This window comes from Necator americanus, chromosome X (genome assembly GCF_031761385.1).
Source record: "Necator americanus strain Aroian chromosome X, whole genome shotgun sequence".
Classification (NCBI taxonomy): Eukaryota; Metazoa; Nematoda; class Chromadorea; order Rhabditida; family Ancylostomatidae; genus Necator; species Necator americanus.
Window position 1 is genome coordinate 28,429,610 of NC_087376.1, and position 18,193 is coordinate 28,447,802.

The window sequence follows — 18,193 nt, forward strand, 5'->3', positions numbered from 1 at the left end:
AATATGATAAACATCATCATAAATTAATTTGCGTCCAAGACACATGAACTTAGAAAAAATTGAACGGATGACGTTCACTGTCACAGTTTAGGTCCACTCAGTTCAATTTAAGGAAGAAAAGTGGTGCTAAATTTTCCTGCTTAATGAAGCTATCTGTAGAATTTCCCCTAATTAGGAGTACCATTCCAATAACTTCAACTTATTTTCCGAAAAGTAGTTCACAATCAAAACGAAAGGATGTCTGGGTATGCTCTTCCTCAAAAAGATTCCACCACAAAATTCAAGTGAAATAATGGTCAGATCTCTGGTGGAATTAATGCTGAATAGAAAATCACCAAGTTGTATTACGCCGACAAAACGTTAAATGTGGTCAACTCATCACATGATTCTCAGAAATTGCCTGCCAAAGTTTCTTTGATAAATGTAGGAAGGAAATAATGCATAGCTGGAAAAATTTGTTGGACGACACATGATATGTGTCAGCTATAACCAGCCCAGAGATAGAAGTACACTGAATTAGATCTGGGATTCCCTTGTATTGAAATGATTCAATTGTATGAAGAAAGAAAGTATATTTGCCGCAATAATGCTACTATGACAAACGTACTGAAAGAAAGTCGGATTGGAATCACGCATGTACTAATACTCTTACTTGTACTAGCAATGAACAACAGGTGGTAGATCAGTCATTGGGTGGACGACCTAAAAACCATGAAAAACCGCCACGTCTTCATCACATAAGAGCATAACTCAAAAGGAAATTATAAGTCTTTTCCTACCTTCACTTTGACCGCCATTTCCGCTGCCAAAGAGACAGTCGATCTTATATCTTCACTTTTCATCACGGTCTGACGCCGTGAATTACGTGAGTCACGATATCGAGGGACAAATACGAAATCCTTGAACTTGTTCCTATAGTAATAATTCATAATACTGCTCGTAGACTGTTGTGGCAGCTGAAAAAAAGATATCCCTTCATTAGGAAAAAAATCCCAAATATCTAGGAGATAAAACCTACCATCTCTTTCAATGGTCGACATCGCTGATGCGCTCTCGGAAGGCAAAGCAAACGAAATTTTTCGGCACGCATCATACATCGCACCACTTGTTTCTCGCTGTCCAACAGAAGATCAGGTTCCACGAAATTTTTACATATTGTCAGGGCTTCACGAATGTCGAATTTACAATAAGCTAATATTTCATGCGCCTGGAAAACATAAAAGACTACCCTCATTTAAGGTTTTTATGTTAAGCATTGAAAAAGTTAGCTAGAAGCAATTGAACTAGAATGCCGTTAGTATCTGGAGAGGAGCCGCGCAGTAGAATCGTAGAACCACTAATGACACACCTTTTCAGAAGACATGTTCTTTTCTGCTTCGTCCAAATATTCTCTTATCTCTTCCTCAGAGAGAGGACAATCGAGGCTCCAGATCTGTAGCTCTCGTTCCGTCTCCTTGACATCTGCATACTGGCTAAACTCCGTGAATTCTTAGTTCTTATCATCTAACCTTGGCGTTCAATAGTTCTGTTGAAGTAATGAAGATATGGTTGGAAAGAAAAATGGAGTTACAGATTCTTCTACTGTGAACTATGATACAAGAGTAAACCTAGAATCGTCCACCGCCGTAACGTAATCTGGTATGTCCTTGCATGCATTTGAAAGACGTCGACGTCGACGACGCATTCTCCGAGTCTGAATCAAACCTATGAAACATTGGACCTGTAGCACGGCACTCCAAGCAGAGCAAAAATGTGAAGCAATAGAGCTGCCAACAGTGACGTCAATCACTCAAACATTACTTCAGTAAAGTCCACAGTCATGAACAATCTCGTATGGGAAGCATCCTCTGAGCGAAATCAGCCGCAGAAACGCTTGCAACGCATGGTGAATTTAGCAGGAAGGAAATAGCTATCCGTTATTGCTGCGCGGTTAGTGCGAATACGTACGTAGCATCATACTGCCGTCATTTCGCTTGCCATGAGGTTGTTTAGTGATGAGTGAGCATGAAGCATTGCGCAGAACTAGGAAGAAATGATAAATTTGAAGAGATTCACTTCTAAGGATTGAATCGCGCTATGCAGGCTACCAGGGCTTTTTGTACTTTCGTTTGAACTGGAAGCCTTAGGGCTTTCATTTGTAGTTTTAGTAATCCGGCGCAGATTGACCTGAAGTAAAAGTGAAGTGGATAAGGGGAAGAAGACGTTCATCCCATCCCGTCTGTTTTATTCTGTTTCATGCAAATGGATGAAAAGTGTTCTATCCTACATCAACGACTGAACAACATTTCTCATCGCATGTAGCAGTGCGATCGAGAAATGGATCGTTTTTGTTGCGTAGCAGAAATGGTGAGAAGAAAAAACGATTTTTTTTTTCAAAAAACAGAAAAAAAACTCAAAACGGCGATTTCTTTGGAATTCACTCAGTTTGTGTGGGACCCACTTGTTCAACTTTTCATCTTTCTAACTTTTTCCAAATGGGTGACGACTGTCGAGTAGTCAACGCTTAATTCTTGGGCAATCTCTCGTGTTGTTTTAAGCGAATCATCTTTGATGATTGCTTTCAGCAGGTGGTCGTCATCTTTAGAAGTGCGGCCGCGAATTTCGTTAACTTTAAAGGCATCACCCCACGAATCTGAGGTGGTGCAGATTTCAGGTGGTGTATTCGTATACGGGATGGGAGACTACGGAGAGGGAGGTGATTCCGTCCATTTCTTGCTAATTGCCGTAAAAAACGGCCCGGAAGATGCGGCGCCGGACAAGACTGGCGCGCTCCAATCGAACCTCTTGTACAAAATGGTGCGCCAAAACGAATGAAGCCGTATTTTCCGGGCCGTTTTTTACGGCAATTAGGAAGAAATGGACGGAATCACCCCTCTTCATAATCTACTATCCTTTATAAGAATACTCCACCTGAAATCTGCACCACCTCAGATTCATGGGGTGATGCCTTTAAGGCTATATCGCCGCAACAAAACCTTCGGAACCAACGCCGTACCGTGGATTCGTTGGTGCTTCCCTCAGTCTAAACATCGTTGATAATCCGAGCCGTATCCGCTGCAGACCTGCCCAGCTTAAACTCCCAAAAGATTTGGTGGAAATATTATCTTCTAAGTCTTGGTACTGACCAAATACTGATTCGAAATGCGCTACTAAACGCCATACTGCTTCCAGTATTAAGGATGATTGTAACCGAAAAAAATTTGTAGTGATGATAAGGCAACGAGAAATGCACATAACTTTTGCACCACCCCAATAGATTGCGGGACTCAGGTGGTTCCACTCGTCGCGAAATATGGCGTGAAGAACGCCGTTTCTTGCGACGATTTCAGTTGCAAGGCGCCACTTTCGTGCACGCGCCGCATCCAAGTGCGAGTGGTCGAAGATTAGCGGTGTTTTTTCCACCAATCCGTTCAAGTAAAACCAATGAACGGCATTCTAAAGTGCCTCGAGGAAACTATAGTGGCTCCCGCGTCGTTTTTCTTTCACGACGATAAGAGAGAGATGAGCGGAATCACCTCGGGAATCTACAACACCATCTTTAGCTTTTCCCGCGCATTTCCTTACGACGTCACATTCGTCAGATAGTATGCTGCCTTTGAAATTGCAAATTGTGGATTATTCCGACAATTGGGACTCACTGATTTGATGGTAAACATTAACCATTATAACTGTTACAGATATGTAGAATAACCTTGGAGAGTTGAAATGCTGAATCACTACGTTGCATCAAGTGGCTAAAGCAACCAAACCTTTCACTAAAGGGTGCGAATTGATCCCAGAAACCAAAATCAGAAAGTCTATTATTTATCAATATTGGTGTCAGATGAAAAACTCTCTGATTATTAGCTTATCCTGTGTTCATTTCGCCACTTTTTTTTAAAGCGAGTTATATTGGGTTTTTGCATAACCTCTTACGCACTTAAAAAAAGCTCTTATTGGAACAAAGCAGGGTTCAACTATTTTATTACCATCATTATGAGGTACATATAGCCCTTAATGTGAAAGTGCCTATCTTCCAGAAAGAGGGGACTGCGACGATAAAACGTCGTTCAGTACGTTCTAGAGGTTATCGAGGTCTTCGAAGGTTTTTTTTTTTCGCATAGGTGCTGCTTCGGGAACCGGAAAATGTGAAAGTTGGATGGAGCAGGTCCTGGCTACAGGGAGAGTGACGTGAGGTCGTCGAGCCCAGGCCCTAATGATATTGGCCTCTCACCTTTGCCGTGTGAGGTCTCGCGTCGTCATGCAGCAGTGTGACTTCGAGGTGTTTTTTTTTTGTACACTGCATCGGGCAGCTTCTGGAGTTGGCGACAAGGAGCCCCAATCTCCATATGGTGATTGAGGTTTGATTGCCTGATTACCTTTCAGTAGTTCCCAAAAAAGAACACCTTGTGAATCAAAGATTACAGAAAACAGTGTGGAAAAAAAAGATATGCAAAGACTCAATAGAACAAATCACTTAAAATATTAGTTACTGCAACCTTTTCCTGAAAGATGAGTTCTAGATGGAAAATCCACTAGAAATCCGGTAGATAATCCACCAGAGATTAAAGAGAAAACTCCCTGCCTAAACTAGCATTCTACAGGTCTATGGCGAACCTACGTAGGTAGCGTAAATGAAGTGGACAGCAAAGAGAAATGAGAGTGTATGTCAACCGATCATCTCACCTCTTCTCATCTTGTTACAGTTATAAAACGTCTTCTACTGTTTTTGGTTTCACATCCTTGTCTTCATTCCTTACAAATACAGTAACGCTAAAGAAGCCATCTTTGTTCTCCAATTATACTACGATTCAGCAAGGATGTAGTCGACATCGACCATTTTATAACATAACAGGACACTTCCAAGTGTTGCAAAGGGTTTCCTGCTGAATCCATGCAAAAACACTCAGGGTTAAGCAATCGAAATAGTAGAAGAGATTCCCGTCACTTCGTAAAACACATGTAAACTCCTTCTGATAGATAGATGTACTGGACAACGGAGATGAAAAACTGTAACAATAACTGAGAAACATGACCACTGACCAATTACAAGCGCATCATATCAGAGCTTGGTGAATTAATTCTGTTTACAGATCTTGAGGAATAATGAATATGAATTCATTATTCACTTAATCAGCTCTGCCATTAAAGTGGGCGAAATCACAAGCGGACGGTAATCTGAGCAACTCAACTCAAGGTATCTCGCTAGCCTGAACCTCTTTTCAGCGTTTGAAATACTGCAAAACATTGACGTGGTTTGTGTAACTTGTGGGAAGATACAAAGTGAACTGTGCTTCCCTTTGTATCCTTTCCAATGGTCTACGCATTTTCACGTGGACATCACTTTGTCGAAATCCCTGCGAGTATATATCGGTCAAAGTGAAAGATGACGTCTAAACCATGAAAAACGCACTATGGCAAAAGAAGTGGTAGTGCGTGTTCCAACGTTCGTGTTCCGGTTACTAGGCAGCTTGGTCAGTTTTGGCGCGCGGGCGGCGTGAGAGGGAAAACGAGGAGGTTGAACGAGGAGCGGGCTATGACCCCGATTGATCAGTCCACACAGATGCGACCTCTTCCAGTGCACGTCATTCGTGAGTGAACATGTTTTAGATTTATTTAGAAGCTGTTTTATGTTTCGAACATGTTTAACCGCTATTTTCATGCGCTTTGTACTTTCTGTTTGCCTTTCAGTGAATAACATGTGCGCCGTCTTCACAACAATGAGGGTGTTACAGTATTCTGCATGCATGCTAGATACCGTACCAGACCTCTTAGTTTAGATACTCAGCATCATCTTTTCTCGGCTCCACTACTATCGAGAGAATTTAAAAAGCTTTTATTTTGACAAGAGAGCTGGAAGATACATCATGAATATTCTAAAGATGTCAATTTCACTGTTCATTCGTGGCGCACTGTTACACGATTTTTGACGTCACTTTCACCAGCGTTTTGAAAAATTCTGCAAACCTTGCAGTCGTCTTCTTTAGATGTTTGAATATCACCTCTTGTGCACAATTTGTGTAGATCCTTGCTAGCAATTTATATGCAACACGGACCACCATGGAGTTACGTCCTTGGTAGCGGATCACCCGCTACGCTCTATTTCCGGTCATCCATTGTGTCGATACGATTAGCTTGGTAGAATCCAAACAACTTATCAGAACTGCCGAAGAACTATGTATTCGAATGTGGCTGAACAGTTCCGTGACTCAATACCCCGTAGCATTTATCACTCGTCATTTTTGGCCTAACCTAATGTTCTAAAGAAGATATATATATATATATATATATCCAAGTTTTTATACAACACAGTCCCTTGCAAGTCCTTTCTCTTTTTCTTTCTTGAAAACGAAATCTTAACGCTCAGATAAATTCCCAATAAAGTGAATAAACTCTGGAAGGGCGATTACTTTAACGTTTCCAGCTCTCTTACTGGTTTTTGCATCATGTGATGATGTGTTGCGGCCGGCTGCAATTATACCCTGGTCCCAGTACCAGCAGCGTTTGAAGCAGGCAAAGGAATTTCCGGGAGCATATTATTCGGAGGTTTGTCTGTAACTGACACATCATTCGACGTTAATATTTTCCCTACACACAGCTGGAAGAAAAATTGTCTCCACATCGACCTTTATCCAATGGTGTATACAGGAGCAGGTGGCGGCAAAACGATTCAAGATATGAAAAACAAGGAATAACCGAAGTGAAGTAGGAGCGGATGTTGTTTGGCCTATTTTTATATTATAAAGTGTTGGAGAATGATTATTATTTAATCTTTGATTATTTAATCTTTAATTCAATTATTTATTATTTAAGTATTATTTAATTTTTAATTTAATTTTATCTCAATTTAGCTCTCGTCCAAGGCCGATAATCAGATCGCAGTTAAGAAACCGTCTGCAAGTTGAGGCAACAACGACAACAAGTAGTTACCATGTCGCAAGAAAGCAGTTACTCGCTAAGACCCCGCACACAACAGTCCCTCCAAAGACCTACCACATTCCTTACGTTGCAAATAACGCAATTCCGAGAACCCAAAATTCTTCTCCACGTCCTATATCCATACCTAATGGAGTTCCTGTACATGCTGGGATTTGGGATAATGGTAAACCTCATTATGTGACACAGAAAAGGCCTCAGCAGTTTGCAGCCGCAACGTTGGGCTCAGTCAATCCGCTTAGCTCTTTTAAACCGGGACATTTTGTTTCTTCTCCGCTTAATACCGCAATAGAGGACAACATTGTAGAATCCGTTTTTTCACAAAGTAAAGCTGCCTCCCAAATCCCTGATGCGGCACTTCATGGAGCTCAGGTTTGCGTTTCTTCCAAAAAGTGGTCTACGATCTTCAAAAAACGAGTTGCAGCTTACCAAGCCGGCAGCAAATCCACTGGATTCTTTGCTAGGCGGAGGTGCCCCACTTGATCAAATATCAAAAATCGCCAACAATATTTTGAATTTTGGTGGAGGAGATGGACCGGTATGTTAGAAAAAGACGCTAGAAAAATTACAAAGTACTTCAACGCATTATTTTGCAATTTTTTCCAAAGCTAGTACTTAAAAATACTCATGTAATTGAAGACATGAATGAACTAATTTGAATTCTCTTCGCCTGCACAGAAAGGTGGTCTTCTGGAGGCAATGACAAACGTGCTTCGAAGAAGCAGTCTACATGCTCCCACCACTGCTTTTCAAGATGATCTTCCTTTCGGAAGTTCGCAACCGCAGCCGACAATCATGGAAAAGTTACTTACACAAGGTACCTGTTAATAACATCTAATTTTACTTTCCTAAGTATTACTTTGTGTTTCTAAACATGGGAAACTTACAGCCGCTTCCGCTCTAAACCAGTCGTTGAAGGAAAACGAAAATAAACAAAAACAAATTCCATTGACAAAAGACAAAGAAGACTCGTTGAAGGTATATTCTGTGTCCGTTAGGATGATGTCGTTTCTGAATTATTTATGTCTTCAGCTTTTGGAGAATTTGCCAGAGGAGGAGAGAAAACTACTAAAAGCAGCAATCACTTCAGGAGAACTAGACGCTGAGACACTCGGTCCTGCCTTGAAGTAAACGAAAATGTTTCTTTTTCACTTTTAGTCTTGGGATGAATGACCAGCACGATGTCACTTATAGTGGAGTGCATGACATCGTGCTGGATGCATACAGTTATAAAAATATTGAAAAAGGAAGTGAAAATGAATGATGGCTGTCTATTTCTGGATATCCACGATGACACGTAACAAATGATTCTTCAGCGCTTATTGAACCTTGACACCGTCCAAAGGAACAAATTGGATTTGTTCCCATTTAACAAGGAAAAATTTTAATTCATTTTGTGAAAATGACCTCTAACAAACGGAAAAGAGTGGCAATTTGGAGATTACATGAAGAGAATAATTCACGAAGTATTTGGAAGTATTCCTTACTACAGAAGCAATTCACTTGCGCCTCACATATTTCATCACCATATGAGGATAATTATTAGATTTCGGTTTGAAACTTGAAAAAATTGTGGTTTAAACTCTTGGGAATAATCTGCCAACTTCTTTTTCTTTCTATTTTCTTTTTCTTTCTTCCTATTCTTTTCGAAGTGAAAGCGCGAGGCGGCAGAAATCCTTTCTCTTTCGCTTTCCTATCGATCTAGCTATTACATAAGCAGTCGAACACGCTGTATTTACATCTCTTTCTTATATTGAAAAGATGTAGTATATTCAAGAACAGCATCTTGTTGTTCACGTTTTTTAGCCGCTGCGCCTTCCGCAAATCCTTTTTTTTCCCTTCGACTCGTGCAATTATGTACGATGGATTTGCTTCCTAAAAATTGCTAATTTCCACGACGCCCGTATTTTTTTGCTGCTTTTTCACTGGTTTACTTTCCACTTCATCGGATTTTTAACTTTTAGACCAATTTAAATAAAAAAAACACAGCTCTGTGTACCCATCCCGCTATTTTTATTGCGTGTTCAAGGTTTATTCGAGTCTAAAAAGGCTACTAGCACTCTGTGTTCGGCATTGTTTACTATACCTAGGTCTCTCGTAAAAGAAGATACGAGGGAAGATTCGAAAAAAGAGAAAGAAAGTCGACTAATCGAATGGATTCGAGAAAATCGGCCGACAAACAAGCATAAGGAGATTAAAGTTTCTGCAGACAAGCTACCGTACTATGGAAAATACTGTGGAAGTTTTGCTGAACAGGTAAAATACTTACATTCAATGCTTTTTGCTCTTACTAGATTTGCTCAATTAACTAACTTCTTCGCAAGTTACAATCCTACAGAGCAGCAATTTTTGAAGTAAAGTGTCCTCAGTGAAGATAATTCGGGAATAGACCCTAGCGCCTCCCCCGCCACGTTTGTACTCTCAGCTCAATTGAGTCAGTGATATGACAGTCGCCTTTAACCTCTGAGTCGCGGGTTTTATAACGACCGTATTTTTTTCTGATCAGTTACACACTTACGCGCTGTGGAAAGACTAGCAAAATGCGAAATGAAGATTCAGGATTTGGGTAACATTTTTTGTCTGCTTTCACTAAGCTGAAACTTGAGTATATCAGGAGAACATCTTACTACTGAGCTAACTCCTGGAAATTACAACCTAAGAATGCATCGACTAAGATTTTAAGGGAAACAGACTGCAATCAGTTCGGACGGTGTATTTTTAAATTGAGTGCGATAATTAAAGCAAAATTTATTTAGATAAACACAAAGAAGAAATTCAAATCTTCTGGTGCACTTTGGGTTGTGGATGAAAGAAGATTCATCATTTCGAAATTCATTTTCCAACCTGGCTCACTTCTGTCAGGTGGGCAACATTCAAACAGCAGTGAACACGTGGAAGTAGAGTCATTCGCATGATGTCTTGCTCCATTAGACCTTATTTCTGTAGTTCAATGAAACATATCTTCAGAGAATGTTACGTTCTGGTTGGGACCACTTGTTCACACTGAAAATATACTTGCTGACATGTTTCCATCTCAAAATGGCTTCTACGTGCGACCGCAGCCCATTGATGTTTCTATATTTGCACTTGAGGAATTACCTGTGAGAGTATCTTCATAATAGTTTGTAACAATTAATGTTAGCAAAGTTTGATGGCATTATTATTTAGCCATTAAAAGCGAAAATACGGAAGATGTTGCCAGGAAACACCCTTTTCAATGGAACCCAACCTATCGAACCGGTCAAAGATAAGGAAAAGAAAGTGACTGATATCCTTCGGGTGAAGAGAGATGGTAAATGAGCTTCGAGAACATGGCTTTTTCCTTAAAATTTTTTTCCTAAATACTCAAAGTTAATCAAGTGACTAATCGTTATAGACGTGCTAATTCCAGCCTCAGGAGAAACTCCGGAGAAAGCTGGATTGGTTGCAAGCGGTAACGTTAAAAAACCTGTGGAATTAGTGCTGAAGGTACCTCATTTTTAGGATAAGACCACTTTCAGTGATGACAAAGCAATGGTTCACTATCAAGAGAATTGTTCGCATATAATTTTTAATGTACTTTCTCAGTGACTTAATTGTGAAGAAAGCAGGATATCTGGCAATGGGGTTTTTTTTTTAGAGAAAATGACAAAGAACCGAACTCACAGTTCTCATATTACAGAAAAATATGCATCGAATTAAAAAAAAAGCTCATTAAGGGACCTAATTCAACTTAGAGGTCGAAAATATTCTCTATGTGAATGTTTTCGAATGTTCTCGATGTTTCTCCGGAGTGATTCCACTTTGTAAATGAAACTCACAATCAAAACATTTACATTTGCAAAGTGTTCCATGAAGATTTAAAACTTTCGGTTCTAATTATCTTTGATAAGTATATGCCAGAAAAAGATTTATTCCGGTCTACCGCTTCCACATATGTTACAGTCAAGAGGAATAAATAAAATTGAGGATACATCTGTTGAACGGCCAAACTTGAGGAGAATATCCTGAAATAAACCTGGAAGAAGTGGGAAGAAATTTGGTTGCAATGTGTGCTGCGACTAATCAAGAGTCGATCAACAGGCTGACAACCATACATAGGTACCTCCTCCAGAACTGAATCAATGCCCGAAAACCTGATGTGCAATGATTGCACGCAGGACAACCATGTATGTCGGTCGTGCCGAACTCGAATATACTTTAGGACCTTTTATATTATCCTATTTATTTATCTGTTAACATCTTTTAGTGATACCGCCATTTTGAGCCACTTATTCCCGAATGTTTCTTTTTTTTTGTCTTCTTTTTTCCTTTTAGCACCACGATTTCAGGGAGGCACAGTGCAGCTAAGCGAAGGGAATCTAAGAAGTGTGCTACAGACGTAAGTCGCTTCTATTTTATACCGAAATATGAATGTGTTAAGTGTAGCTTGATCGTGACAAAAATTCTGTTAAGAGAGTGTAGGGAAAAATAATTTTCACTTTTTTTGACTTTCAAGATTACCTCATTTTTTCTTTTTCGTAGCCTATTTTCCAGCAATAACTTGTACAGTAACTCATTTGCAGCACACAACAAGATGAAATGAGTAACCCAAGCTCGTCCTACTCATCTTTTAACACAATTGGACCAGCTGGATTTAGAGTTCTTCAGCCTGAAGACGAAAGGATCAATTACAGCGTGCGTTTGCTACAAATAAAATCACTATTTTACATTTGTAAAGCATCGCAGTTACTTTAATACTTGTATATAAATATATCGGCCCTGGGAAGGAGTTTTTGATTTTTTTGGCATAATGTATGTACGAAGGAAAGCGTAGAACTCTTACGAGGTTATTTTTGATTTCTAACTTCAGGTAGAGAAACTCAAAAAAACATTTTCCTCTTTCAGTTTTTTTCCGACCGTACGTTTGATCATCAAATTACAGCATAAAAACCAGCTCCGTATACACGTCAAACATTTTGGCAACTGGTTTCTTTTAAAATAAAATTGTTTTCTCTGGTTTTGTGTAAATGTCGTCTACGTGGAAAAAAATAGTTTGTTGAAACAAAGACAAAAAAAACGGTATGTGGTTAAAAATTATGTGGCTTATTTTGACTCTTGCAACTTGCCGCTTTTTTAAAATCCATGGTGTCCAGGTGAGATGCATACCTCATATGCTCAATATGAAAATTGCCCTTGTGATAGGTGACAATGACAAACGAAAATGAAAATAAACAAAAAACAAAAGTTAAAGGCAAAATCATTAGAACTACTGTGGGAATGTTTCTACTATCCAGAAGGATATTAATCAGTTTTTCATTAGTTCTCTTCCATACGACTGCGCAATTTATGTTGAATGATAATTGTCAGTTTAGCATGATCTCACAGAAGAAGGATAGGGTTTACATTTTCGTTGTTACAGTTAAAAAGTTCACTATTATTTTTAAAGTTCCTAAAAGCTTAATCTTCAAGAAAACTGTAATAGGTGATTATCGCTCCTCCACTTTCAAACAATATGCCAAAATTATTGCAGAATTTTTGAGACATACTGCGCTGTTTGGTTTCTTTAACAGTTAGAAATGAACTGATCACTTGTTTATTTCACGAGTACATTTAATTCTTTCTTAAATAAAAATAGGAAAATATTTTGAAGGTGGTGATTTTCGTGAGGAGTTCCACACGGTTTCCTTTTATCGAGATTGTGAAATTTTCTACAAATTCATGTACGTACTCTCAGAAGGCGTTTTCCAATACTTCTGTATGACTTAGAATGCGCAACCACTGGAATGGTTTGCTGGCTTCCAACCTCTTCTCCTCACACTTCCGGAAGGAAGAACAACCAAATCTATTCATTGGGTATCGTTGAGGGATCATAAGCGCCATGTGAGTTATTCTTGAAAGTTGTTAAATGAAAAAGCTTTTCCTTGGCTGGTTATATTAGAAGTTATTTGTCTTCTGTTTAGGAAACAGTGGCTTCCGTACTACTTCCGAATGGACCCGCGTTTCAGATTCCTGGCGTAGTGAATTTACGTGGTCTTTCACCAAACGGTGGATTTAACGCCAGCTCTGGACCAATCACTGTAAGAGCATAATAATTTTTTATACAGTAACGTAATGGTACATACTGACAATATTTCAGGTGGTTGATGTTAAAACGATGGAAATCAGTAATTTTACGTTAAAAACCGGAGGGGCTGCCGTATGGTTCATGATCGGGAAGGATATACTTCCGAACGCACAAGGCCATATCGTTCCAATCTACGATTCGTATGTTACATTTATCTGTTCTCAACAACATTCATAGTAGCTGTTCTCCTTTTTTATTCGACATTTGACAGAAGTTTTTATTGCATTTCTTTCGTTGTTTTAACGTATCGTTACAATTAATTCATGGGTTATCATTTCACAATCTCGCCCTGGATTCAGCTTCCATGCACCAGGTAATGAACAGGATCTATATAGGTATAATGTGTATAAGACATATATGGACTTAACAAATGAAATCTCTAAAAAAAACTCTTTGAGAAATATATAAGGGTAGATAATGGATGGATAGGATATTCCTTTTTTCTCATATCTTTTTTTCAAGTATCGCTCCTGAACTCAACTGTGGCATTTCAAATGAAATTCCTTCTCCATTACTAAGTGCCTTACGGCGCGTAGAAGTGGATTTTTTTCTAAGTAGTAGGCATTTCTCGTTTTTTGTTGTATAGGTCTCAATTAACAATTATTTGCTGTGGGTAAAAATAGTCAATTATTTACAAGCTCCACAATATTTTGAAACCATTCTAAAATTTCAACAACAGAGCATCTTTTTTGTTTTTAAATTTCAAAGTTTTTGAAAGTTGAAAGCATGGTAGTGACTTGTAGATACATTGGATTTCGCGTTTTTCGGAGAGTCCATTTCGTAGAAATTAAACAGGGAATGGAAATAGTGTGAAGGACAATTTCGATACAGATGGGGAGGTCAATGCTGCTGAAAAAATACTGACACCTGGATACATGTAGACGTAGATACTTAATAGAGGGTCCTATTGATGACTTTACCGAAATGCCATATGTTTTTAATCGAAATTTGTCCCACACTAATTTTTCATGTATGGTAGGAGTTTTTCCAATGCTTAGATCCAAAAAGATATATGAGCTTATGTAGTCTACGAGATATATAGTTTCAACACAAATTGGAGATTTCTACTTAGCACTCAGTTCAATTCAACGCTAGAATTGTCCACTCGGGTGAGGTTAAGTAGTTGATCGTGTGCACAAACCTCTACGAAACTCCCGCACGCCCTCGATACATCCTAAACTCGTCCTTTGACTATTCTTTTACAAAGGCAGCTCATTTAAATGGTGTGATCAATGGAACTTTGGTGCTGTGTAAGTATACGAGCATGTAAGTTGAACTCGCGAGGATATACGTGGTTGCAAACCAGCCGACTTGGAGCCTCACTCAATTAAAAACTTGTTCAGGATAAGTATTCAGAGCTTTCCTGGGGATTTCACTGGAGAGTGAAAGTAGCTTGTGAGTAAATTCGACTTACTAGACTAGTTCATTACCGGTGGACAAATCGTGAGTAACTTAACGTAACCGGTTCATGAGCGTCTCCTACTTTTAACTCCGTACCTCTTCTTATTTGTGCATCTTTAGACGCTTTGAACTAGAAGAGCGTTCAGCAAATGCTTCTAGCAGAATAAAATAAGCAGCTGCAAAAGTTCCTACCGGTTAGTGTAACGCGTTTTAAACGCCTATATTAGTTTAATTACTGAGCTGTTGTTACTGGATGCGAGAATGAAAGTTGTGGTGACGTCATTTCTAAAACCATCTCCTTTATGTCGGAAAGAACTCGTCATACATATACATATAGGTACTATTACTGCAAATGTGCAAATTGCAAATGTCATTTTTCAAAACATTCTGAGCATTTTTTTGTTCTGGCTTAATAAATATGAGGATATTACTTGTTTTTCGTCGAAAAGACACTGAGCAATTGTTCTGCAACCTCTTTCTCCCAGTCTCTTGATGAGAGAACTGGAAGAGATGCTTATTTGAAACAAATCTTCATCGATTTTTTGCCGATATTTTCATGACGTATTCTTTTGTGATGGTAGCTCAAGGTCACTTTTTGGAGGTGCCGACTTTTAATCACTTTGAACCTTGTTGCAACAATTCTTCGTTCATCCAATAGTTGTACATTAAATTTATGAATTGACGATGGGAAAAATATGTACAATTTGGAATCTTTCATCCAAATTGTTTTTCGCTAGCGTTGTAAAAGTGAAACGATGGTTTGGAAGGTTTAGATTCTAAGAAAAATATCTTCCGTATGAAAATATGGTGCATTAGTGATTTTCGCAAGGAGTCCGAGTTAATTTGCTGAACCAAATAAGTTTGAGGGCAGTTTTCTGCACAAATAAATGCTGCTGAAGATTGTTCAAGAAAAAAAAAGACAAAATATGACTGGGAAAGAAAAATCAAGAATCCCCTATTACCGCTTTGACTCCAAATCAATCACTTATTCTGATTTTATGGTCTACCGTCAATAACACTTTTCAAATCGGAATCATACCAAAATAATCGTTGACATAAATTAGTACAATCATTTCAGTACGTTCAAACTGTTTGACTGTGAATCGCTGCGAGATTACTACGGAGAGACGGTATTGTTGCGACTTCCGGGAAACCTAGATGTTAAGGACGTCTTTTGGTTCTCTGGTAAAAATCCTTACATTAACTACATGTCTCCTATCTTGTATGATTCCATCTTTTTTTCAGTGTTCTCCATAACTAACGCAGTATCGTATAGTCATATCTACTTGCCATATAATGATATGCAGCTTCCACCTGATATGAATGGTATTCCGGTAAGAATTACATTCTTTAGGTTGACTGGTTTGCTGTAGCACCTGTGTGTATGTGGAGTATTGACGTATAGATGCGGACTCAACGTTTGCGATGTGCTAGTTCTGATTCGAGTTCTGGTTTCTCCTCCGATCGAAGATGAAAAGAAAAAAAATTCGCACAAAAAATGATTGTAGCTGGCTCATATTACTTTCAGACACCATCGTGCAGATACACGCAATGACTCTTCTTGACTTACGTCGGCAATCTCATGGGTATACAATGCTTTTTTTTCGTCTCTTATCGGATCGTGCTTTCCAATAAACATTATTATTATTTTTTTCATTGTTCTCATTCAATGACGGAGGTGTGGAGGTTATTTCATTGTAAAACATGTTACCCAAAGTTGTTGTTCTCTCTCCTTATTCGTTCTGATTACCAAATTTACACAAGTGCAATGACGTTAGTGAAAAAAAAAAGTTTAGATATAATCACATTTCAACACTCTCTTGACTCTGAATGGACGTTGTCCTCATTTCGCCTTTCCCATAGCGTTAACCGATTAATCGCATCGTGCACACACAGATTACCGCTACGATCCAGACATTATTTTGTTTTGATGCTTGTTTTAGATGTCACTGTACAATCAAAGTCGTAGTGAGCGTAATCGTTTCATAGCCTGCTGCTGTTGAAATACACTTGCACTTTTCTCTCTTAAGCTGACTTCTGCAAGAAGAAGAAAGAGAATAGAGGAAATTCTCACTCTTTCTATCTCGAAGAAGACTTTACTCATTTTCTGTAGCACGTTCCATCCCAGAACGAGTGCATTTGATCTCAAAAATGAAGACAGCCTCGTTCAACCTGTGCTATTTGCAATTCAGCCGCTTTGCCGATGCGAGAAGGAGCTATGCGCCATCAACCACTTAAAAGGTTAGTTGATACGGTGAGCACTCTCAAGCAGGGCGTCGCGAAACGGTTCCCCTCACTCCATCTCCCAAACGCTCACCTCACGCTAGCTATTACACGATCACCTCCTATACGAGTTCCTTCTGGCGGTGAGTATGATAATGGAGCGTAGACGAATGTTCGTGGAAAACGACCGACTTAGATTCTCAGGACCCAGTTCACCTCTTTCTTCCATAGATCGAGATCTTGACCTTTGATTCTGCATGCTCTATGTACAGCAATTCTTCTGTTTCAGAAGGAAGTTTTACGTGAAGTAAATACTGTGAAAATTAAACCACATGAGGACTTTTTCATTTTTCTTCACTACTCAGGTTGTTCTGTCTCATTTGCTCGGTTTCGCCTTCTTGAACATGTCATCGCTGATCATTTATTTATTTATTTTTATTTTTTGATTCGAAAATCTCACTACCAACAGGTTATCTCCATAGGAAAAAAGAATGTTGGAGAAAGAGAAAGTCTGTACTTTGACGAATTTCCTCCACCAAAATGTGATATCTTTGGACACTTTCTTCAACTGTTGATCTGTTTAACAAATAGTTCTATACTCTGATTTAATAGTCTCGAAAATAACATCATCACTTTTTTTCTTGAAAAATGTTAGAAGAGAGAACTCGAATTTCCCCGGAAATGACCTATTTCACTGACCTTGCACCTTCGAATACTTCGTTCCGGTTTTTTACTTCGACGTTTGTCATCAATGTTGCAGTTTCAACAACACATACGAAAATTTGTGTTTCTGACATAAAAATGAGTTTTCGTAATGTTTAGAGCGGATGTTAACAGTAGGGACATTGTCAGTGTGATCAACCACTGCGTATTCGCGATAGCATTCCTAGACATTCTTCAAATTGAGGCCGTTTCTGTTTGATCAGCCAAGGTGTCGTCGTAGAAAGTGAAATGTAGTGCTACTTATGACTCCAACTCGTTTTTTTGAAAGGGGAATTTGCCTCGCCGCCGCCTTCATCATTGTACGAATACAAATGGAGGATGAATTGTGACGGTGCGAATCGCAGCCTTCTGGTTCACTTTTGATCACGATGTTTCGGTGGCGTAGGCCGGCGTTCGGGTGCGTATGTCGTAGAATTCTATGTTGTTGTATCACACACCATACGCACAACCCGAGAGGAATGATTCACCAAAACGATCGGCCTTCGGTGTGCTGGTTGCCTTCGCGTACGCACGTAAATCCCTAAACGAACACGTCTTAGACACAACGACAACGCGATCGGCGCGGTGACCGATTGACGAACGCTGGACTGAGCAAAGCCATCGTCAACCATTATCATCGTCTTTCATCAGAATCAACTTGATTCGTCGTCGTCGTCGTCGTTCCGTTCAAATGACTCACACATCGTATTCGGTTTTATCTGCTCATGTTTTCGATGAAACATCTCAGATTGGCCGCCACATTTTCGTAAAACTTATGTGAACAACGCTCAAACTTATATCATTATTGAGGAGGACGGATGTCTGTAATTATCTGCTATTTACATTGCGTCCAAAAAGACGAAAACC

At 39.2% G+C, this 18,193-nt stretch overlaps 2 protein-coding genes across 3 annotated transcripts; one reads left to right on the forward strand and one right to left on the reverse strand.

The window, feature by feature from the left end:
• Positions 1–657: 657 nt before the first annotated feature.
• RB195_025785 (uncharacterized protein) lies at positions 658–1,821 on the reverse strand (the record flags this gene model as incomplete). Its single annotated transcript, XM_064214070.1, has 6 exons — positions 658–702; positions 780–956; positions 1,019–1,207; positions 1,349–1,472; positions 1,608–1,693; positions 1,801–1,821. The coding sequence occupies 6 exons, from the start codon at positions 1,819–1,821 to the stop codon at positions 658–660; spliced, it is 642 nt and encodes a 213-aa protein (XP_064069951.1).
• A 2,766-nt stretch (positions 1,822–4,587) lies between these two features.
• Positions 4,588–15,956, forward strand: RB195_025786 (uncharacterized protein; the record flags this gene model as incomplete). 2 transcript variants are annotated; one of them, XM_064214072.1, is made up of 21 exons in its annotated part: positions 5,516–5,570; positions 6,404–6,525; positions 6,578–6,684; positions 6,831–7,287; positions 7,340–7,453; positions 7,594–7,732; positions 7,805–7,893; positions 7,948–8,042; positions 9,006–9,171; positions 9,672–9,777; positions 9,883–10,016; positions 10,084–10,207; positions 10,307–10,383; positions 11,226–11,275; positions 11,460–11,571; positions 12,643–12,756; positions 12,837–12,953; positions 13,013–13,140; positions 15,480–15,586; positions 15,647–15,735; positions 15,930–15,956. In XM_064214072.1, the coding sequence occupies 21 exons, from the start codon at positions 5,516–5,518 to the stop codon at positions 15,954–15,956; spliced, it is 2,529 nt and encodes an 842-aa protein (XP_064069953.1). The 2 variants fall into 2 exon arrangements, with proteins under 2 accessions (XP_064069952.1, XP_064069953.1); XM_064214071.1 differs by lacking the exons at positions 5,516–5,570; positions 6,404–6,525; positions 6,578–6,684 and adding an exon at positions 4,588–4,604 and having other exon boundaries at positions 10,292–10,383.
• Positions 15,957–18,193: the final 2,237 nt, after the last annotated feature.